The 24,160-nt window shown below is 43.2% G+C and overlaps 1 protein-coding gene and 1 pseudogene across 3 annotated transcripts; one reads left to right on the plus strand and one right to left on the minus strand.

Moving 5' to 3' along the window:
* Positions 1–512: 512 nt before the first annotated feature.
* Positions 513–19,117, minus strand: LOC147425914 (uncharacterized; annotated as a pseudogene).
* LOC147425915 (transcription factor HHO2-like) lies at positions 18,883–23,787 on the plus strand. Of its 3 annotated transcripts, XM_086498766.1 has the most exons (6): positions 18,883–19,602; positions 20,541–20,765; positions 21,369–21,658; positions 22,020–22,446; positions 22,755–22,831; positions 22,921–23,787. In XM_086498766.1, the coding sequence occupies exons 2-6, from the start codon at positions 20,579–20,581 to the stop codon at positions 23,512–23,514; spliced, it is 1,575 nt and encodes a 524-aa protein (XP_086354892.1). In that variant the 5' UTR covers positions 18,883–19,602; positions 20,541–20,578; the 3' UTR covers positions 23,515–23,787. The 3 variants fall into 3 exon arrangements, with proteins under 3 accessions (XP_086354892.1, XP_086354893.1, XP_086354895.1); XM_086498767.1 differs by lacking the exon at positions 18,883–19,602 and having other exon boundaries at positions 20,220–20,765; XM_086498769.1 differs by lacking the exon at positions 18,883–19,602 and having other exon boundaries at positions 20,628–20,765; positions 21,356–21,658.
* The last annotated feature ends 373 nt before the right edge of the window (positions 23,788–24,160 follow it).

Consider the following 24,160-nt stretch of genomic DNA (forward strand, 5'->3'; position numbering starts at 1 on the left):
CAATTTGATGCCTCACTGAGAGTATAATGGGAGTGCGTACAGAGACACCTCTAAAGCTAAGTTCTAGAAATAGAAATGTGAGGGATGGCAACATCATAATTGGGACATGTGAGTGCAAGGTGAGACGCTTCTTGTCTCACTCAGCAATCATGATGTACTAGTAGCTTTCAATTACACACAATGTTATATTGAGAAAGTTTATATAGAACAATGGGGATGTCAAAATCATTCCAATATTTGTAGGTTACAAAAGTGTTGGACATGTAAAGTACTTGTTGAACCAAGACCTGCAAAATTGATATGATATTTTTCATAGCCTTTAGGACCATCGGTGCAATGTTTGCAGTAACGTAGATAAACTGAAAACAAAACATAGACAAAGTGTTTGAAGGCTAACAGTAGAGGGCAATAAGTAGACAAAAGGTTTACAACTGGGCAATACTTAGTAGACAAAAGGTTTAAAGGACCTCCAGTGAAACCTTCAGCAACTGAAATTTATGTGGATACGTATACTAGACTCGCATACTTGTAGTAATGCCTTGGATACTAGCTGTGGCTTGTTGGTGAGAGCTTCGTAATTTCTCCATTTCTCGTTTTTGTGCACTAGCATGGTATGGTTGATCAAAGTGCAAAGGCTTTAAAAATAAGCCTTCCAATGAACCTCCCTCCCAAAAAACAGCCCATATTGTTTTTGTCAAACAACAGTTGTTGTGCTTCCCAATCTCTCTTAGACCTCCTTGCTACAGCTGCCTCTTTTTGTCGTAGTCTTCGTGCTTGTGTTTCTTGAAGTGATTGTAGTCGTTGTTTCTCCTTTTCCACTTTCTTTTGCTCTTTTGAGAATGCAATATCTTCCTTCTTAGCAGTCTTAGCCTTCATGCTCTCAATATATTGGGGTGATGTCAAGATAAAGCTATTCGTATAGTCCACAAATGCCTCTCTAGGTGCTTGTCTCATTGATACCGCAGACATTGGCACTTGCAAAAGATCGATAATTTGGGCCTGATCCTTTCGACATTGGTTGGTTGGCATGGGTTCCTTGCTCGAAGATGGACCAATGTTCTCTTTGTCATAGTTCCCTGTTTGCTGAGCCAATGGAAGATTTGATTGTGTGCTTGAAAATTCTGCTCCTTGACAAAGTGGTTCTTGCTGGTTGTTTGTTGAGTCAATGGTCGACTTGATGTTGACATATTTTTGCTGATTGGTTGCTGAGTCAATGGTCGACTCAATTTTGACTTGTCCTTGAGCATCTGATGACAAGTAGATCTCAGCTAGAAAGATTATCTTCTTCCAGCAATCTCATGAAGATGATTTGGTGTTCTGAGTGGCTTTTTTGAGGTAACAACCTTGACACATCAGTCTTCTCAATGTATATATCTTGTGTGTTATTTTCCATTGAATGTAGAGCTATAATAGCTTCATCCTCCTCTTTGGCTTCATTAGATGGAGTGATCGGTACTTGCAACACGTTCTCATCTTCTTGATTTGTTTCTTCTTGCATCATGTGTATAGTGCTGCATGGCATACCCTATAATTTTACAGCCGAAGTAGCAAGGGGCCAAATTCCTATGGCGCGGAAACTCCCTTAATGTTTGACTCTGTTAAGGACATTTTTAGAGCACTTGCCACAATAGTTGCAAGCTCCTTCTTGCTGGCTTGAGTGGAAGTTGTTCTTTGCTGTTAAATTGCCCTCTCTTTTCGAAAAAATTTCTTTAAAGATTTGAAGACAGAGGCATTAGGGGGATGAAGCTTGTGTGATGTATGAGTTGGTAAGGTTATGATGTCTATGCCAGCTTCATGTGCTCTTGCTACAACTTCAAGGGAAACATGACTTCCATGTCCATCTAGAATTAGAAGATGCATGTTGCAAAATACGATGTCTTGCATAATGAACTTTTGTAAGTGCTCTAACCAAGCTGCTTGAAAGAGCTCACCCGTCATCCACCTTTCTTTTGCATGGCCATTGCAGCACCGGCCGGCCTCACAATCTTCAACATAATTGCCATTTATTCTACTTCCCTTAAATATATAATATGAAGAGATTGCATGGCCACTAGAATTAACACAACATAACATTGTCATCCATTCTCAAGAATCACAAGTGATACCATAAACTGATTTGGTTCCCTTCTTTGCAATGATCTTCATGCCTTTGTCTCTAAACCCTTGAGATCCTGTCTCATCTGCATTCCAAATATTAGAAGGTGGGTAGTTATTTTCGTCATAAGGCTTTTTAAGATTTTCGTGGAGAGTCTTCACAATCTCTAGCCTAAACCTTATTGCCCTTGACTGATCCAAATCCTCACACACACGGAATACAAGTTGAGGATGCTGTCGTCGAAATCCTTCCCACCAACTTCTTCTTGGAATTCCGTTTGTGAAGATTTGTCTCTTGTTTGACAAATCTCTGCCACCTTTAGCTTAATGTCAAGAATAGAGACACCATGTCCTGATTCGTACTTTAGAAATATCCATTTTAGTAGTGCTTCTTCTTTGTCTATAGCAAGTGTGGTTTCTGGCCCTCTCTTTTTCTTTTGTGATCGCCCTTGTTCCCAGTTTTCTATTGCAAATTTGCTTGCCAAATTGCATGGAGCATTTTTGCAAAGAGAGACCTTGTTCACGTGCAACTAGAGCTTTTTCCATGTCCTTTTCTGTCCAACATAGCTTTGCATGCTTTTGTTGTTTGGTAGCTCGTTTTGGAGTTGAGTCCTCTGGTTGAAGCATTGGTTGTGCACTTTGCAAAAAAGCATAGGGTTTGGGAAATGAGGCTTTTGCTTGAAGTGCAAGGGGAGGCTTCTTAGTCTTCTTTTGTCCATTGGTTCTTCCTTCCTTGGTGCCATGAGTTTGTTTAAAAGAGGGTGATGTAGGTATAGTTTTCCTTGCCGACCTAGAGTTTTCCTTGCTTTTTTGGATGTTCTCGTATCCCTAACCATAGCTTCAATGCAAAATAAAAACTGAATAAGAATTGATGTACTTTAAAATTAGTGTGAAGGGACATTAATGGACAACATAAATGAATAAATTTAATTATCAGTTGGACTTGAATGATAATACAAATAATGAATCAAATCTTACTCTTAAACAAAAATTTAATCATTGATGCTCTCAAGAAGGTGGGAGTATTCCTTTACATAAAATTTCCTCTTTGGGGCTAGGATAAAGGTTTCATATGGGCTGATACTTTGATTTGCAAGTACTGTTGTTGAAGAGGCGAGTATTGTTGTCGAAGAGGTTGCCTTGGGGTTGATAAAAGGAGCCCTCTTTCTTGGGACTTTGCACAGGAAGGATAGCATTACATGCACATGTCCACAGCAACACACTTGACCATCATGTTTGTGCACTAGTGGAGAGATACACAAGAAATTAGCTAATGTAGGGTGTCTTTCTAACAAACATGCCTTGCACTCACATGGAGCTATTGTACCCATCTCTGCAAAGTTTCATTTTTGGTAAAAATAAGGCTACAATCGATCAAAGTATTGTGATATGCCACATATTTGTGTTGAGTTTTGTAAACGGTTTCTCTTAGGATTGATTTGATAGTACACATACGGTGTTCGAAGCTATGTGTGTGCCAGTAGAAAAACAAAAACAGGTTCTGTGGTTGGACATGATTGTAAGGTTTCCAGTTTCTGAAACCTTAAAGATTGTATAAAGCTTAATCAAACTAATATAATTATTGAAAAAGCAATGTAGAATTGCCCGACCATGGCAAATATTGGTATTTTTGGAATCTTAAGCACAACAAACCCCGGGCTAGAAATTTTCAAATTTAAATTCGGACTAAAACTGACCCCGCTAGTCCTTCCGGAAGATTCAATGTAAATTAAATTATTAAGAAAAATTGAAGAGCTGCAGTAATCATTTAAGCATAGACTTTACTAAAGGCCTCCCAGATATTTACAAGATATTTTACCAATTAAGAAAAAATAGGTCAAAATATAGCAGAATTGACATTTTAAAAGTTGGCAAGTAATGGGAGGGTCATCACTGACCTTCCAGGGACTTATTGAGCAGCAGGGGGCGTTTTTTGACTTGTTGAGGACTACTTGGACTGCAAGCAGCTGTCTTTTACAGCCTGTGAGAGCTTGTGAGTGCCAGAAAACTATAAATAGGACCCCTTGCTTCACAAATTGGACAGACTCAAAGCCTTGACACTCTCTCTCTCATCTAGAGAGAACGCTATACAGAAATCACTAAAGATTAAGCTCTAGTCGATTAACCTAAACGGCTGCCGACATGGCTCCAAAGAGACCCAGGGGAAATCATCTTACTGAGGAAGAGGATATTAGCAACAAGCGAAACAAAGCCACTAATGACCATGAGGCTGGGCCTAGCTATAGGCCGACCGAGGAAAGTTTGCAGGCTCCAGCCCAGCAGCAGCAGATGGCCGAGAAGTCCCAGGTGGATTTCTATTTTGTTCACTTAAAATCTTTTAAAGTTCATTTTTAAGTTAGCATTGCATACGTAAAGTTAGGAAGGATAAACTGGCTGAAAACGGAAGGTAACTTCCAACGTGCATTTGTTTATAATGTAGGAAAGAATTGTTTGGGTTAAAACTGGTTGAAATAGGAAAGATATGTTTGATCATCTTTAAGACAGCTTGTCTCAAGACACCTCCGACTCCTTAGTATAAAATTGATGATAATGATTGGCTTTCTAGCCACAGATAAGTCGGTTACCCCCATGAACGATGAGTTTCTACTCCGTGTCATGTATTGATGTTTCTACATAAGTTAGAATACCGTTTTTTATCCTAGGGGAGCCGCCCAGTTGTATGGGCAACTGGTTTGGTGTATGGGCACCCGGAACCTTGGGTGAGGGTTTATCCACTCCGGATTATGAATAAGGAATGGGTGCCGTTTTTCACCCTTAGGTGGTCTTGAGACAAGAAGAGTACTGGTCACGGTTATTATGGACAATGTTTTGATTGACAGTACCTTGTCTTAAGTTTAACGATGTCTGTTTACTAAAAGAATGTTTCCCATTAGGAGAAAGTTGGACTCACTTTTGGGCCCTGTAAGAAGTGCCACGTCGGCTTAGAGAGAGAAAATGAAAATGTTAACTTGTGCATTTTATGTGATACTTTTCTGCGCAACAAAAAGCCAAAATGAAATTCTTTGGTAGGTAGCCGCCGTCTTTATCATTCTTATCCTTCGTTCTCTTGTCAGGAATCCAACTAGCCGTATGACTAATGATTTGAAATGCCAACTTACAAGCGTTCCCTCCAGAAACATAAGCCACACGAACTCTATCAACTCTAAACTTGAGAATATGGCTTTCCCTCCCAAAACCTGAGATATTTCTCCGTCTTCTTCTCTATCAACTCTAGGAATGGAGAACGCATCTTTTCCTGATGAAAACACTAATTTGAACTTACAATCCTCGGCCCCTTTATCTTTAACACTTACCCAAAGAAAGAACACACATCATCTTCATGTTGATGTATTGCAAGAGTACGCACCGTTGCAGAAACGTAGGAGGGAGTCTTTCTTATCTCAACGGGAGAAAGAACTTAGAAGCACAAACAAGGAACATCATTTGGATTTGTGGGTGGGTCTATTTATCCAAAGGATCCTACAACAAATGCGCCACCTCCCTTTGCTAATATCACTAACCTCTTACATTTCACAGGCGATGGCAAGGAAGGGCTATTGGGATACACCGAACATTTGGAAATGAGAGGATTGAATGCGGAAAGGCAAAGAAACTTGCTGGCAATGGAGAACATGCAGCTGAAGAAACTTAATGAAGCATGCTCTCAAAAGATTTCATCAAACAAAGAGACAATCCAAGGCCTTGAGAAGAAGATCACAAGTTTGCGAGAGAAAGACACCGTGCTTGGTAGTCGGAAAAGAAAACGAGATCTGTGCAACCTTGAGAACATGAAGGTTGGTAGTGGTGGCCTCAAAAAACAAATACGAGCTTTAAGGTAACTCGAAGTTTGTTTCTTCAATGTGCTTCATTAAGAAGTGGATACACTTACTTTCCTATACATGATCATAACGCATTGTGCTTTTTTGGCGGGTCTTTACGGCATCCAAACTCGAATGGTACAGGCTTCAATGCCGGAGTGCATTACAGCCGTCTAGTTCCAAAAGAAGTAGTTGAAGAGATGATAACTCAGAAAAAATTTCGTAAGTTGAAAGGGAGGCTACTTACCTCCTTCATGAATGAGAATCGGCTGGAACCAATGGAAGTGCAAGCAATACTTGATGAGAGTGGCATCTCGCAGATGGGATACAGGGCACTCTTCAAAGTATTAGCTAAAAAATCTCAAAATAAACTACAGAGAGGATCATTGCTGCCAGAGCCATCACATGTAAAGGCTGCTCGCCGGCACGTAAACGATGAGGTGTTTGAGAAACTTGGGTCACCATTCCATATTGAAGCAACGTTCTTAGGCAAGGGCGGCAGAGACGTACAGTTTAACGAGCACAACAATCTCTTCGTTGATCTTGAAGCATTGCAAAGGTATGCAGTTCACTTCTTTGACATCAGTCGAGACGAGTGCGGTGGGGTTCTCAAGTTTTTTTTGAAGCTCGACGAGTGCGAGGTCCTAAAGAACAAGAAGTTGGAGAGAGTCACCATTACCCTCATGAACAAAGCTCGGGATCCATCAATAACGAAAGAGGATCCACGATACTTCAGCGTGCAATCAGAAAACAACATTCTATCTCTAGGATCATTTCAGGTATACTTCGTTCAATCTCTGATAACAAAAATATTGATTATTTGGTTGTTGATTTTGTGTTTTCATTTTTCACTGCAGGTTGATAAGGAAAATTTTGAAATCCTCGATTGGGTTTTTAGTCAAACCCAAATTCCTTCTATCATCAGTGAACAAAGAAACGGAGCCGTTCTTTCAGTGGAAGGATTTTTGGCGACTACACAGTGGAATGGCACATGGCAGGTGACTTAAAGACTCTTAAGTGTATGTACAATATAACACACTGAGCAGCTGTGGCAAATCCATGCTTATATTGCATGGCTGATGCACAATCACTTGATAGTGTGCAATGGATTAGAGCTCCCAACAGACATCTTCAAGATAAAACTTTTAAACCAGTGCTTGATATTCCCCTGAGTAGAGTTCACGTCTGTACACTTCATGCACTCTGTCGAATAATTGAAAAGGTGGTTCATTTGTACATATGTTTTGCATGGACATTAAAGCCAGAGAGTGAGTCGAAAAGAGTGATCAAAGCATTAGAGGGAGTGCTCTCAGACATTGGTTTGCATGGAGGCAATGTCAAAATCGAAGAGGACCCTAAGATGTCTCAAAGTCGGTACAAGGTACCGAGGAAAGCATCGATAGGCGGAGTGAAGGCAAGAAGGTTTCTTGGGTTTAGCCTCAAAGATTCAGATAGAGAAGAAAGGAGAATCCTGTTCAACAAATGAAAACAGTTACATAAAGTGGTTAAAGACAATGCTGGTGGTGGGGCAATCCAGAATCACAAAGCGAACGTGTGGAAATCACTAGATAAAATTTTCCACTACCTTGAGCAACATTCTTGGGACCAAAGTAAGCTCACATCATTTCAAGCAGCCTTGTTGGATTGGAAAAAGGCTTACCTTACAGGGTGGGGTGGGCAACATATCACACATTACATGGTAGGTTGGCAGTCTACGTATACAAAACAAAATTTTAAATTGTACTCAACTGACCATTTTGTTTTATTTCAATGCAGAACATACTGTTCAACCATGATCCATATTTTGCCAAGACATACGGCTCACTATCAATATGGTCCACACAAGGCATGGAAAAAACCCACTACATGGCAAGAACAGGTTATTTTAAGCACACTCGGCATGGGGGAGGAAAAGAAAAGGCCAATAGCCTATTAGAGTTACACCAATGGACTTATAGACGACTAATTCATAGAGCAAGGCAGAAGGAACTTCTTAAGAGTTCAGAAATTACACGGTCTTTACAACACATCCGCAAAGAGAAGAAACAAATGGCTTGGGGAGCTTCAAATGCGGCGGAGCACCATGCGAGGTGGCGCCGGTCATGAGTCAGGAGCGGGAGAAGATGGACCTGAGCCCGTCGTTTTTATCCTCTTCGATGCACCTCCTTCCTCCTCTCTTTGTACCTCTTCGATGTGCAAGCTCTGTAGACGAGGTCGTTCCTCTGTTGATGGCAGCATCCCTACGGGAATCATGCGTCTTCTTTCCCTCAGAAACAACCACTTATTGTATGGATCTAAGCTTTCCGGGTCTTCAACCCGTACCGCCAGAGCCTGAGCTGTGTAGGACATAAAATATGGGGCTCTGAGTGCCTGGCAACCATACCCTATGCCAAATACACGTAGAGCAAATTGTTTTTCAATCAGAATTACTCTTTCTGCGTTAAGTGGGAGGGGGTGCCCACCACACAATCTTGTAATAGCTTTCATTGCAAATAGAGGGAACTTTGCATTGTCATCGGAATATTCCTTGTGGTATATTATGATCTACATAATAATTGCAATCAATTTATTAGCCGTAAGTGAGATGAGTAGAATTGTCAATTACTTGAATTGTTTCTACAAACCTTTTTGTGGTTGAAATGCCCGATGTAGTGAGACAACGCTGCATCCTTGCCTTGGTCTCCAGTGACAAGCCCTTGGCGTGAGCCTCCCGCTCTTCTAAGGAAACTATCGTCATACACTAGCACCTGGCAGCAAAAAAAAATGTTCATGATATTTTATCACTCGGCCATCTCTAATACTATTTGAATGCTCGACAAAAGTCACCATCTGATTCTCGTCCATTTCCAGCATCGACCTCCCCCATAAGTGAATAGACTGACTATTCATTACATGATCTTCGGGTGCCACGTGTCTACCCATGTTTTCCAAGCCGAGTTGTTTTGTTGTCAATTCAAACTGCTCATCTGTTGGCAAATCAGCCTCTCCGGACTTTGCCTCATTGAACGTATCTTTAATCAGTTGCGACCCTGAAGTGAACTGTGAGTCGCGGACAGCTGTGTCAGCAATAAGATATTGGTCCACTGCATCATCGTCCAAAAACCCCATGTCTGCCTCACAAAAATTTGCAATTGCCGCTAGGCTGTAGTCCTCCCGTATATTGAGCTCATGCATGATATCTGTGAGCAGAATATACTGGGTGTCGCCCGCCATAGCAAAGCTGGGAGCACAATTAAGAGCCAAAGTCGCTTCCATACTTGGGCTTTCTTGCCTGCACCCTATTGCTGCATCCGCAAGAGAAACAAGAGTTAAGCCCGCATCAAAGGTTTCCTTTAGTACCTCTTCCCGCTCTTCTTCTGGAATGAATTGCACCTCCACATCCTCTACCTCTTCCTCTGGCGCCAATGGACAACTACCGAAAGTTGTTGACTGCGAAGTCTCTGACTCGCCATCCGTCTGCAAGTATAAGTAATAGACAAACCCATGGTAGAATTCCAATAAGCGACATTTTTTTAAGTGCTTCATACACCTGTCTTGTACAAGCAGTGCATTGGAGGGACACTTTTCAAGACAACGATTCAGTCTCCTTGAAGCACTCTTGTTAGGGTCAAGGTCGGCAGGGTGCACATATCGCATGCCATCAACTGTCATGGAATTGTCACAAGTGACTGCCTCATATTGTTGCAAATGGTTTTGCAGGTACTCAAAGGAGCAATCTATAATCCTCTGTATAGAAAATTCTGCATTGAACATTCCTAATAGTTCTGGTGCACGGTGATGAGCTCGGGCGTTATATAAGAATGTGAATAGTTTTTCTTCACATGTATCCTCGCTCACGTCTGTCTCCAGGACTATGATCCCCATGACTGAAAGAAAAAGCAAGCCAAAACTATTTGGTGTCATAACAAAGCGAATGTTGGGCCCCTCAATGTCCTATTTTTCCTGGTTCGGCCCCATGCGCTCATGTCATAAGAGGTGACATTAGTTGAGTTAGAACCAAGCGAGTAGGGTCCCCAAGAATTTTCGAAGGACCCTCTTCGCTTGGTTCTGTCCCGTGTGCTAAAGTCATAAGAGTTGACGTTAGTTGAGCCAGAACCAAGCGAGTAGGGCTCCGAAGAATTTCCGAAGAACTCTATTCGCTTGGTTATGTCCCGTGCGCTAATGTCATATTGACGGGTTATGTCCCGTGCGTTAATGTCATAAGTGGTGACGTTAGTGTAGTCAGTACCAAGCGAGTAGGGCCCCAAGAATCTCCGAAGGGTCCTATTCGCTTGGTTCTGTCTTGTGGCATTCGGAACAGGTGGATAAGAACAGAGCATAGTATGTTATCAGTGATAGATTTATAGGTCACATAAGGAGTAATTATTCCAACCATGCATGCATTTTTACCCTAACACAGTGGCTTCGCTGCGCACACAGTTAACAACACACAGGAAGGGGATAGGCAAGGAGAAAGAACCTGTCTCTGCAATATCCAATGGCGCCGAGTTGGATGGTGATGTCGTAGGCCACCGACAGCAAGAACCAATAGGGGGGCGATGGCGATGGCGATGGCGACACGACAGCAAAGGACTCGACCCAATGGAGGTCACTCAACGTAGGATCACGAGAGCTGGGCAAGGGGAAGAGCGCCAAAAATGCAAAGGCGATGGCGAATGCAAGGGCGATCAGCGTCTGACTCTAAACGCAGGATCACGAGAGCTGGCCAAGGAGAAAGGTGCAGAAAAGGCAAAGGCAATGGCGAATGCAAGGGCGATCGGCGTCTGACTCTAAACGCACGATCACGAGAGCTGGCCAAGGGGAAGGGCGCAGAAAAGGCAAAGGCACGAGAGCTGGCCAGGCAGAAGGTGCGAGATGGAGATGGAGATGGCGATTGCAAGGGCGATTGGCGTATGTCTGACCCTTAACGGTCACTCAAAAAGGCACGTGGGCTGCGCTCTCAAGGACAACCAGTATTAAATGGTCTCAGATTCCCATGCAGTACGATTTACCAACTGCAATCTCGCGCATAAGTGAAGTTGTCACCCTCCCCGAGGTAAGCATTCTAAGTTGAGGCATTACCTCCGCCAAACATCTCAAGTTTCAACTATTCTGCCTCTTTTCGTGTCCTCTACTGCGCATCATTCTAGTTAACTCTACCTCCATCGACGCTACGCGGTAAGCAAACTCCCTCACCTCTTACTCTCGCGCATCCTCCTTCTCTTACTCTTGTTCTGCAGTGCTTCAGTGACGCGGAACTCTACACACAGTGAAGAGGTATGCTACTTACTACCCTTGTGCGCACTTGTATTTTGTGTAGTTGGTCAGTACCAAGCGAATAAGGTAAGGTCACTTAGTCCGAAGTGCCCTATTCGCTTGGTACTGACCAAAACAAAAGTTAAGTGATGTCTGCTAGTACAGAGGTCAATACTAAGCAAATAAGGGGAAGGTAACCCTTGCTTGTTACGGATTTAGGGTTTTCCTTTGCCAAATACGCCTTTTGATTTCGGTCCCGTGCGCTTTAATTTGTTGTAGTTCGTCAGTACCAAGCGAATAAGGTAAGGTCACCTAGTCCGAAGGGTCCTATTCACTTGGTACTGACCAAAAGAAAAGTTAAGTGATGTCTGCTAGTACAGAGGTCAATACTAAGCAAATAAGGGGAAGGTAACCCCTGCTTGTTGTGGATTTAGGGTTTTCCTTTGCCAAATACGCCTTTTGATTTCGGTCCCGTGCGCTTTAATTTGCTGTAGTTGGTCAGTACCAAGCGAATAAGGTAAGGTCACCTAGTCCGAAGGGTCCTATTCGCTTGATACTGACCAAACGAAAATTTAAGTGATGTTTGCTAGTACAGAGGTCAATACTAAGCAAATAAGGGGAAGGTAACCCCTACTTGTTGCGGATTTAGGGCTTTCTTTTGCAAAATACGCCTTTTGATTTTATAAGAAAGAAACAAAATTACAACTGAACACCGGGTTTGAGTTAGAAAATACTTCAGACTTTACAAAGAGTGGCCTATTAATTTCCGGGGGGTTTAGGGTTTAGGGGTTTAGGGTTCACAGCCAGCTTATCTCTTCATAAAGCATGTTTGCAAAGTTAATGGCTTCCTCATATTTACTGGCTAGCTCAAGCACTTCATCCTTCATTTCCTGAAGCCAATTAATGATTGCCTCCATAGAGCCATTCTCGGCAAGCAATCGCTGCATGTCTTCAAGCCTTCTTGCTTCCAGAGAGTTTTTAAGGATTCAGACCCTCTGCCTGACGATCAGCATTTGCTGCAGTTTCAGGCTAGCATCCTACATAGAGCATTTAGCAAGTAAGCTCTTCAAACTAGGAGCTTGGAAATTGGGAGCAGAAAGCAAAGAATTACCAGCAACTTACCTCGAGAATTGACTCCCGTGTTGACAGCAGCCACTCCCGAGCTGTGTCGGTCGAGAACATTAAAGGTAACATCGGGGGAGGGCCAAGGGGGGACCTCATGAGGAGGGCCCGGATGCGGTGTTGCTGGCGCTGCGGCAGTATACCTTGGAAAGGCATCGCCACTATCCTAAGCTTCTTTTAGTTGTTCTGCGAAACCCTGAGGGAGGTTCTGAAACAACTGCTTCTTAAATAGACTTTCAGACAAGCCTAAAAAGCAGAGCCCGGGCATGAGGTTTCATGAGAGGGTGGTACTTCCATGAGGTTTCATGAGAGGTGGACGTGGGAGAGAGAATCAATGGTATCATCCCCCCGATATTAGGGGAGGTGATCGGAGGGAACGACATGACAGTTAGAACCGCATCGATTTAAGATCTCCTTCACATTACTATTTTGTATCAGCGGATGCAAACCTGTTCGCTTGCTTGTACACTTTTCTGAGGTCACCACCCAGCGAATAAGGTATTTTTTTGCAGGGGCTGCAAACCTGTTCGCCTGGTAGTGATCTCAGAAAATGTAAGTGATATCTGCTATTACTATTTTTGAAGTCACTACCGAGCGAATAAGGCAAGGCAAACTCTTTCCTATGCACCTATTCGCTCGGTAGTGACCTCAAAACATATAAGTCATGTCTACCATTACTATTTTTTGAGGTCACTACCGAGCGAATAAGGCAAGGCAACTCTTTCCTATCCATCTTTTTGCTTGGTACTGACCTTTCCTTAAATCTGAAGTCCCTTGTGCTGACAAATGAATTGTCTTTTGGTGTTATTGTATTTGTAGAGATGCCTCGTGTTAAGGCCTGCGCTAGGAGGGCAACAGGTGAATCTTTGAATGCTCAAGCAAGAAGATGCCGATATGAGGCGCACAGAGGTGTACTGCAAGAGCTGCGCAGGATAGAACGACACGTTCAACCTGCTATTCCACGTCTCCCTTTCCAGCGAGTAGTGCGGGAGATTTGCGAGCAGTGGAGAGTCGGCATGCAATGGGCCAGCAATGCACTCCTCTGCCTTCAAGAAATTGCTGAGAACTACCTCGTGGAATTCTTCAGCGATGGATATATCCTTGCTGCCCATGCACACCGGATCACTATCATGTTGCGGGATTTTGATACTCTTCGTAGGCTTCGTTTCCGCTACAATGGGCTGCTTCAGCCAGTACCGATCCGGGATAGTAGAACCATGGATATTCTCAACATCCCCCCTCTCCATCCTCGTGCACGACAGACAGAGCCGTCTAGGGCTGAAACAAACAGCAGAAGGACCCGACCACGGGTCGAGAGAAACGACACAGATGGGCATGCTGAGATAGCCGCAGAGGGCCAAGAGCAAGCCAGAGTGGACCCCGAGGCAGTCGTGGAAGAAACAAAGATAGTTATCGAGGATCCAGGTAGACACCAAAATGAGCAAGTCATGGAGGATCCGCAGCCCATCGTGGATGATGAGGGACAAGAGAAGGTCAGGGTGGATCCTGAGGCATCTATGGAGCAACCAATATTGAAGGAAAATGATCCGGAGCCTGAGGCTGTTAGGGAGGAGCCTTAGGCAGCCAGGGAGCCAGCTCAAGAAAGGGAAGGGCAAGGCTCTGCATCAGAAGGGCCATCCAACGTATCGGATGAGTCAATTATTTTAGAGCAAATCAACTAGGAGAATGAAGAGGAGTTGAGAATTTTGTTGAGCTCAGCGCCTCTGCATGCACACATACAGCTGCCTGCAAGGTCAGAGAAGGCCTGCATTACCAACCTCGATTATGTAGACTTCATGTGCACGCGCAATTTCACCGACTCGCTCGCAACAAATGAGGTTGTCAATGTTGCTTTGTGGTAATTCTCATGCTCTTTAATTCTTATGCTCATTAAATGGGTCTCTACCGAGACATGGGTCAATACCAAGCGAGACAATGGGTAATGAAATTGAATTTTGGTACTACTCGCTCGGTATTGACCCATGTCTCTGTGGCAGTTGCCAAGTTTTTCTTTATAATGGTTCACTACCTTAAAGACATGGGTCAATACCAAGCGTGTCAGTTGTTTATGGAATTGGAATCTGCCGCTAACTCGCTCGGTATTGACCCATGTCTTTAAGGTAGTCGTCAAGTTCTTCATTTCAGCCAAGACAATGGTCAATACCAAGCGAATCAGTGGCGTACGGAATTCGATAGCTACCCCACTCGCTCAGTATTGACTTACTTGGTGTTCAAGTCTAATCTTTGCCATTTGTTCATGTTAGCCACGCTGTCTTGCTTCTGCCCCCTGAGGTTCAAGAGAAAGTATACGTAATAGATCCGCTGATATCGCCTTATCTGCAGAACAACTCAATTTCCTTTTTGAGTCTGATGAACTGGTTTAGCAGAGTCAACGTTGATCTAACGCCCTTTCTGCTCACTGCGTACAATCAATCGTGAGTATATTCTTGCCTTGTAAAAAACATCTTGCATTGCGAATCTCTCCTCATCTTTGATGGTGTCTTTGTAGTGATCATTGGAGTCTGATGTTATTTGACATGGAAGCTAAGATTATTTACTACACAAACTCCGGGCAAAGCAGGGCGTTTCACGGTCGTGTAAAAACGTAAGGTCTATTTAAGTACATTTGGAAAGCAGTATAGTGTCTCTTTGGAATGTGTTGCTGACTCAAGTGCTTATGTATGTAGTGCCGCGAAAAAACTTGTATGTTGTGTAGAGCATCTTTTGTTAGAACATGATCTGGGAAATGTAGTCAAGCACGAACGGGTAACCGTGCCCACGCAAACTGATGACTATAGCTGTGGCTGGCGAACCTGTTTAAATGTCGTGTTGCTCATCAGTCAAATTATGGATATACTGAACGTAAGTAATCTGCTGTTTTATTGTTTGCTGCAACGTATGTATGAAGCAACAGATGTCTGTATCACGCTTCTACAGGAACTTCGATTACATAACTACACCAACAACGATGTGCGACATTTTTTTGTAATGGCCATCCAGCATATTATAATCTCGGTAAACAGATACACAAGAGAGGAAGCGACGAGAGCTGACGAGTTCGAAGAGGCTCGCATTAATGAAATGACCCAACACCACAATCAGACTCAAGAAGAAGTTCGAAATATGCAAGAAGCAATACACCAATATTATGCGGACGCCACAGAAGTAGAGGAATGGGCTGTACATCGACAACAAGAGCAAGAATAGCAGGAAGCTTCACAGGTGCAAGAAGCATGGGAAGCCATGGAAGAGGCCCATGATTTCGAGCGACGCGAAAGGATGCCCGAGACCAGCGTCCCCAGAGGCAGAGGTAGCAGCAACCGGAGTAGAGGGCAGGGGAGCAACCGGAGCAGAGGGCAAGGGACGAGTGGCACAAACCGAGGGAGAGGACAAGGGACGAGTTGCACAAACCGGGGGAGAGGACAATAGCTGGGAAAGGGAGCAAATTACTCTTGACAGAAACAACACAATATGTAAAGTTTTGAAACATTGAAAATGTACATTTTTGAAACATTGTTTGACCGCCAAAAAATATCTCTGCATTAGTCATTTTGAAGAGTACATCATGGTTTGCATGGCATCAAAGCTCTTTGCGTGCACAAGGTATGTGACCTAGCTTCCGGTGGAAGCAATTAAGTGAAGTGTATTTGTTATGGACTCCTTGCACAATGTTCTTTTCTCCTTGCGCGTTGGAATCTGAAAAGAAGAAAAAGTTAGATTCAGTCATAGTGTATTAAAGACAATCAAAATTTATCGATTTAGTAAGCACCTTTCTATTGTTGAGACTGAATGCATACAATTCCGGCAAAAGTGGAAGTTCTTCACATGTAAGATCTATCCTGAGCTGTGCCAGAGTTGTGCTTGACATTGTCTCCATCACAGTAAGTAGGCTGTCTCGAAAGTAGAGCTCCATTGATAAAGGTTTGTTCTCGAGGCTGTTCTCTGTTCTTGGTCGAGTGGAATAAGCTGCCCACTAAGAAGATGATATCTAATATAGTAAAACGATACTAAGAAATTTTGAGAGCTTATAATGAACTTGCAAATTATGGACTTCTTTTGCAAAATACAGATTTTGTTCTGTGATTGTTTCCTATCCCAGTTATCATCTAAAAAGTCCAAACAGCTCTCAGATTTGCAAATGAACATTGTTGCATTAGTTCTTATTCGCTCATCGAAGAAAAAATCTGCAAACACTTCAAGAGGCATAAATACTGCGAGCCGAACTATTTTTGTGGCAATTGAATACTTGAGGCAACTTATTCCTGAAGCTTTCACTAGTTTGCGAAGTAGGCAGGGACCAATCCTTGCTGTCAAAGGATGGAAGTGACAAAGGAGCTACACGACCCCAACCAATGGAAGTTCTCGGTTCCACATATGACATATCATAAAAGAAAATTCCATTATCTGCAAGTTCCTTGTGTTGTCTTCCTCGGTACATTTGCTCACCAATAAATGCATGGAAAGCATCAAAAATCCCAACTATACTCTCAACTGGTTGCCAATCTATCCTATTCGATGGATAAATATCTGAAACATACCAAAGATGATATCCACCACTTAATATTCGAATATAATCATGCACTAAGCGAGATGCTGAAATAACTTACAGTTAGGTCGATGCCTTGGAAAACTTGGAGGAGATGTTTGCAACCTTAAGTCTGCATGCTGGAAAGCATGTAGTATGAGGACCTCTTTCACCCGCTTGCTTTGTGCACACACTTTAAACTCTTTAACTTGACCCTTGAAAGCCTCCACAAAATCATTGCGTTGCCTCCTCTTCCTCCTCCTAGTTTGCAGTAGAACCCAACTTCCGATAGTTATACGAGATGGAATCCATGCTTGATCGTCTGTAGTATAACTGTTAAAAATGCTAACAGAGTCAATGGTAGTGTTAGGCCTTCGAGAAGTAGACATGGTGTGCAGTAGAATGAATACACACAAAGGTTAGCGCAAATATAAAAAAGGGAAGAAGTTTTGAGAGGGAAGTAGAGCTACTCAAAGTCATATTTGGGCGGGAACAAAGTACTAGATAGAGTTTTCAATGAAAGTTCTGAAAGTCCTCGGTACATAGTTAGTACGACTTACGGCATTTATGCCTTGAAAGCGTGAAATTGTGCAATTTGATGAACCAAAATAAAATTTCCTCCCTTTTTAAAAAAAGAGCTCGACTCCAAAATGTCGATTTTCAACGTAACGTTAGTCTCTTCCTCATTGGTCGAGCGCCACTCTCTCTCTAGAACTAAAAGGCCCAAAAGTGAGTCCAACTTTCTCCTAATGAATACTGCTTTCAAGGACTGTTTTAATAAAATCCTGTTAGGAAGGATAAAAGGAATCATTATTTTAATTGTGATAAGAACGTGGTAGTCATTAAATAACAAAAGAATCATGTGTGAGTGCGAGGTGGTAAGTGGGGATTGACTAAGGTTGTCAATCCGGGACGGGTGGACCTGATTAGTCAGGTAACATCCATCCCTGCGCACTAAAACGTTTAGAAAACTTCTTCATTTGGAAGAGAAGTCCACCAGCGGTTGTGCCCTCACATCTGTTAGGGGGAAAAAAGCGTTGGTTGAGGATACCTTAGCCCAATTGTGGCAGTTATAGGGCCGAAATAGTTTTTTGAACTTTTAATACGTTGTCCTGTTTCCGCTGCGAGACAGGATTAGGTCTTCTTCTAAGGCTATAGACCCAAGCCATTGTCAATGGTAAAGGTCTATTCCTTGGATTTTTCTTGTTTAGAGACTCTAATTTTTATCAGACCTACAGACCTGTCAAGGATCCCATCCCGATGTTGGTATAAACGGGTTGGGGACGTCACAATGATAGTATGCACGTGGATGTTTGAAGCTATGTGAGTGCAAGCTCAAACAACAATGTGCAAGTATACCGGAATAAGCAAGTATCACAACAAAAGTGACTGTACGTAGAGGATAGTTTTATGGTAGAAAAAAGATTAATTGTGGGAGGCAAGAGGGGGAAGGCAATCTTGCTTGCTAAGAGTGTGACTAGTAAGGAGTTAATGGCCGTAAGTGTGAATTATCTCTAGTAGTGGGTGTAAATGTTTTTTTGATCATCACTTGGCGTATGTGCTTATTGTATTTCTGCATCTATAAATCATGATTGCTAAGGAATTTTCTCTCTCTTCATATGAAGGTGTGGAGCTAGCGTTGGAGTGTGGGTGCGCCAGTTTAATGTGGACGTGGCGCCTTTGAGTTTCGAGGGATGAAAACAATCACGGCTGCTGCTCGGTATTGAGATCGCTCTTGTCCACAAACGAAAAGGGTTTTCTACTAATTAGTAATAAGCCTGTAATATGAGGTCACAAGATGTGCTCATTGTGCATTGATGCATGTGGGAAATAGTGATGTACTCCTTTGGACGTTAATTAAAGTCAGGGCATGAGGAAGGGGGGGCCTATTAAATTGAACACATGTAGATTCCAAAATATTCTTGCAGAGATCCTGGTAGTGTCCAAAGGAATATCCCTTGTTATTGGAGGCAATCTTGGTGGAGATTCTAGAGAACTATGGTCTAAGTTGTACTCTAGAGCTTTCACTATTGTCATCATCATCAGAGGAAGCAGGGGAAGGGGGGGGGGCGGGGCGGGGGGAGAGAGAGAGAGAGAGGATTCCCTTCAAGCTGCAGAGGAATCTTCTCAGCTTTTATCGCTCCACTACAATTGATCATCCAAAATCAATCACCCCGCTAATCCCACCCGTTGCCTCCCAACAAGCCGCTCCTTTGGCGACACTCACCCCTCTGCTGCTTTGGCCACCCTGACGTCCAGCTGCTACGCCTTTCTGCAGCTCATTTGGTTGTGTTACCCGCTTCTCTAATCCATCCACTTCCATTTTACTCCACTAATTTGGCCTGATCTGCTACGTTTGGTTATTCCGCTAGCTCCACGTCTAGTGGATCTGACAATGCCTTTTCTGACATCGACCTACAATGATCGCAACCCACTACTTCAAAACCTGGCCTTGCAAATAAAGTTCTCGCTCACTCTGGCCATTTGCTCCTGATCCTGGCAGTCTTTTGGCTAAATTTGGCCGGAACTCTCTCGGCAGAGCTATCAGCTAGGTTTGTCTAGACTCTAAAGGGAGATTCTGTGTGTAGGGTAGAAAGTGAGCTTGATTGAGTGCCCTTTCAGCATTGATCAGAATCTGCCGCTGCACGCACATCCTCTCTCTCTCTCTCTCTCTCTCTCTCTCTCTCTCTCACACACACACACACACACACACACACACACACACACACACACACACAAAGCTGGCAAGTGAGCTACTCTGGGAAGCAGCTGCGAAGTGGCCTCTTCATCGACTGGCGTCCTTTCCAGGTGAGCCTGTTGCAAACTCTAAAGGCCTAAAGCAAGACATAATAAGCACATCGAGCACATTGGGCGACCCTCTTTAGCCCATTCAGGAATCCAACATAATTAACTTAGATACGGCTTATTCCTTCCCCTTCTTGCCGGTAGAGAGAGAAAGAGAGAGATTTTGGGTTTGAGTGTGTGTGTGTGCGCGCGCGCGCTCGCTCTCTATCAAAAACTACATTGTGGGTAGTGCAGATCTTTGACTCGATCATCATATTCTCCTCAAGTATGTACACACACTCGCATGAGCATTTATGCCCCAAAAGCTAGCCCTGATAGAATCCCCGCTTTTGCTTGGTGTGCATAATCATTCTCCCATCTTTATTCTCCAGCTCTACAAAACCATTAAGCTGATCACTTATCCATCATTATCCCCAATACTGCTTTCCTTTCCTTTTACATGTCTGCATATTTGAAGGTGGCTACTTTGCTTGTGGAAGTTGCATTGTGCAGAGTGTGTGTGTGTGTGTGAGTCTCTCTCTCTCTCTCTCTCTCTCTCTCTCTCATATCAAACAGTAATTATTTCACTCAAGTGCAAATGTTTTATTAGCAGGCTTCTAGCTTTGAGAAAGTAAACCATAGGAAAATTAGGCCAATCAGTAGAAGACTTTAAATCATAGGTAAAGAAGGCCAATCACTACAAGACTTTAAAGTGATTATATCTCTAGGAAAGTGGACCATCTCTCTCTTTTCCCTAGATATGGAAAGGCATGGACCTTATTCCACTGTATATGGAGCACAAGAAGGTTCTGTTTATACTAGTTCACTTGCACTCCCCCTCAATGATTCAAGAATCATTCACAACATCTTCCTCCTTTTTTTGCAAAAATCAAGCTTTTTCTTTATGCGGCGAAGAGGCTTTGGCTCACATGGATATGTATCTATATATACATTTTGTGCAGGTTAAGGTCATCAAGAAGCTAATATTTGTGAGCAAGGCATGGCTTCTTCAGCAGAGTTAACATTGGGTAGGCCATGTCATGGGGTTAGCAATGGTGCATTTGAAGGAGGGCATGTTGATAGGATGTTGAAACTCGAGTACTACTTGAAGGCCCTCGAGGACGAGCGTAAGAAGATAGAGGCCTTTAAAAGAGAGCTGCCATTTTGCATGCAACTTCTGAATGATGGTGAGAATGCTAACACATTCAGGTTTTAGGTCTTGATTATTAGCAATGATGTGTTTTATCTAGCTTACTGCATGGCCTAAAGATAGATCCTTAGGGGTATTCGAACTGTAAGCATTGACAATACATCTGCTTGTCATTGCCAAGATAAGGCAAAATTAGTATTATTCGTATGGATCTTGTCGAATGAAAGTAACTATGACAACATCGCTCTTTAAAATGGCATCTGGCCAGGTTTTCCCAATTGTCGTTGTGGTAGCCGTGTCACTCTTCAAAAGTGGCATTACAATGGCTTTTTCCAATTTGACATCTGTAACCATATTGAGGAGTGTTTTCAAAACTCACTCACTACATGATGTGCACTCAAGGTCTTTTTTATCAAAATCTTTTGTTTGGAAATCTTCCAACGATGTGACTATGCATCTCTTTCTCTCAAACCTTTGTTTTTGGTAAGGTCCAAAATCCAAAAGGTGTCCTTGGTGAAAAGAGCGCATGTTCACGTTCAATCTAGATGATGATCCCCCCCCCCCCCCCCTTTGAAAAAACGAAAAAAGAAGGGTGTTTGATGGCTGTTTATGTTTGTTGAATGGAAGTCTTGGTTTTCAGAAATTGAAGCCTCCAAGGAGCAGATTGCTGATCATCAGGAGCCAGCAATAAAGCCACAATCCACTCTCACTTCAGTTTGTGAGGAAAACCAGAGTGTAATGAATGAAAATGTGAGGCCAGTTCTTGAAGAATTCATGCCTATCAAGAAGCCAGCTGATGATGCCAAGGAGGACGACACTACTGTAGACATTGGTTCTGGCTCCAAGTGCTTGAAAAGTGCACAGCTGCCCAATGGGGTCATGCAGACCAAATTCTGGACACCGGCTGAAGCGTACGTTCACGGCCAGGAGGTATATACTTTTTTTTTTTTAATGCTTTAGCACAAAATCATCTGTATATCAATAGGTATGTGAAAAGTGGTATATTCTGAAAAGCAAACTCTAGTCCTAAGCATGGAGCTCCTTGCAATTAGTAAGAAATTGCTCTGGATGTACTTAAACTTCCATATGAAAATGAAAAACATGACCAATACATATTAATCAATGCATGGTTGTATTTTTTGACCTAGTTAAGGCATAAAGCAAGCCTAAAAGAGAATCCTCTGTTCATTCATCTCACAACAATTACACCTACCACATGCACAAATTATTTTACGCTTCATAATTTGTGCATGTGCTGAAATCTAGCTATATGTTTTACCGCATTTTACAGATGGTCTCATCCATGACAGACAAACCTTACAAGAAAAGAGATAGCATGAGAGTTGGAGGCGAAGACACTGAAGTAGCCAAGCCTATCCTCAACCCTCAGAAGAGGGGTGGGGCCTTTGTGCCATTCTGCGGAAGTAAGAGGTTACAAACATTGGCAGAGCATCTAGCTGTAGAAGCATTGCCTCTTGTGCGAGACAGGGACGCAAGTCCCACTCCATGTGCTGATATGGCAAGGTCTTCAACCATAAGTGTAGGAGTGCGTCATCGTCATGATCTCAAGGAGACTCAGAATGTCGCTGTGGCTACTCCGACTACATCGTACACCAATGCCATAGGCCAAGGAACTCAGAGGAAACCTCGACGGTGCTGGTCCCCTGAGCTCCATAGAAGATTTGTGAATGCACTTCAGCAACTTGGTGGATCTGAAGGTAAGGCCAGAAGCACATCTTATACATGTTATGTTTTCACATAGCAGTGTCCATCTTCGTAATCTCGCATATGACATAGCTACTTGACTGGTATAACACATACATGCTGCAATGGCAGGCTCGCAATTTGAAATCAGAAATTTGTTTAAAATTATTCTAAAACTCCTGGATAGTTGTAGTGCCCCAGAAGCTTAAAACTGTCAGTAATTTTTGTGCGATCTTAGTCCTCAAATGCGTTCGTCGATCTTAGTCCTCAAGTAATCCTTATATATTCATGTATTAACTATCGTAATTGCCCTGTACTGCAGTTGCTACTCCTAAGCAAATTCGTGAGCTGATGAAGGTTGATGGCTTGACGAACGATGAGGTGAAGAGTCATCTTCAAGTAAGCAAAATAGCCGAAGTTAATTACATTGTAGATGTGCCAGATTTTCATCAATATGTCTCATACATAAGCCTGGTTGTACGTAGCAGAAATATCGATTACATACTCGACGACCCAATCCAAGCTTCCATACGGCGTCGGCACATGCTCCGCAAGTGGTAGTTTTGGGGGGCATTTGGGTACCACCAGAGTATGCAGCTCAAGCAGCTGTGTCGGTGAGCCAGAGCATGCCAAACCAACAAGAATCAGCAGAAAGGCAGGCAACCCATGTACAAGCAACTCCCAGCTACTCAGAGGAAAGGTACAATCAGCTAAACACAACGGCAGCAGGGGCATCAACTTCGCAACTGCAGCTGCATCCTGCGCTGTATGGCTTTAATGGAGACGCTAGGCCCGCCGTCACGACGACACAGTCGCAGGGCTCCTCGCAAGGGCCTCTGCACCAACTCTCGTCCGGGCACTCCGCGTCGGATGCTGGTCGAGAAGAGGAGAGCGAGGAGGGTAACGAGGGCTGTACGAGCTGGAAAGACGAGGACAGATCGACGCATGAAGCCAACGGGAAAAGCTTGTTCTATGCTCCTTTGCATGTCCATAAATGGATCTACAACAAAGACAGCGTCCAAGAAAGTGGGGATGATGACTCTGAGGCTGAAGATGGCAGGGTTTACGAAACACATATTTAATTTGTCGCAATTGGTCTAGCCTAACCTTTGTAGGCCGAACGGATACTGTGCAGTGCAAAAGGATCTGCATCCCTTATTCCGTCGCCAGTGGACCTCCGTGACTCTTTCCTTCCGTTCCGTTCCATTAGTGAACCTCGTCTACTGGCAATCTTGTAACATGATTGTAACCTAGTGGTTAAGGTGGATGCGTGTGTGGGTAAAGACCTTGCCAAAGGCATCTTTCATGTTGCAGGTTTACCTCGAAAAAAATCTTAAATTTTATGTCATTCATTTCACTTGTGCAAAGCTCACCCCACGACCTACCACTACCACGTAAGGGGCTATGACTCTCCCATCACGTTATCGCGTGTTGCTTGAAATGGAGGTGAGGACGTAAAATGATATAGCGAAAATGATGCGGTTGGGATCACATAGACTTGTAGATCACTTTGAAATAGGTGGCTTCACGAGGTGATCACATCTCGCTTGGGATTTACACGGGGATCACTCACTTGATGTTCACATTTACTTGGGGTTCACTTTAATTGTGATTGTATGGTGATCACTTTGGGTAAATCCGCCATTGGACGACGCAAAACCAATCATGTCGTCCCCAATTAATAGGGACCATTGATCCCACCTGACAAAGGGGGTGTCAAATAGTCAT

The sequence above is a fragment of the Adiantum capillus-veneris genome, chromosome 24, assembly GCF_014529385.1.
Source record: "Adiantum capillus-veneris isolate H3 chromosome 24, ASM1452938v2, whole genome shotgun sequence".
NCBI lineage: Eukaryota > Viridiplantae > Streptophyta > Polypodiopsida > Polypodiales > Pteridaceae > Adiantum > Adiantum capillus-veneris.

Bases quoted from the DNA above. Each gene is read 5' to 3' on its own strand.
- LOC147425915 (XM_086498766.1), top strand. From the start codon at position 20,579: ATGGCTTCTTCAGCAGAGTTAACATTGGGTAGGCCATGTCATGGGGTT. The intron at 21,659-22,019 runs GTATATACTTTT...CGCATTTTACAG, and splicing joins CGTACGTTCACGGCCAGGAG to ATGGTCTCATCCATGACAGA. The intron at 22,447-22,754 runs GTAAGGCCAGAA...CCTGTACTGCAG, and splicing joins GCAACTTGGTGGATCTGAAG to TTGCTACTCCTAAGCAAATT.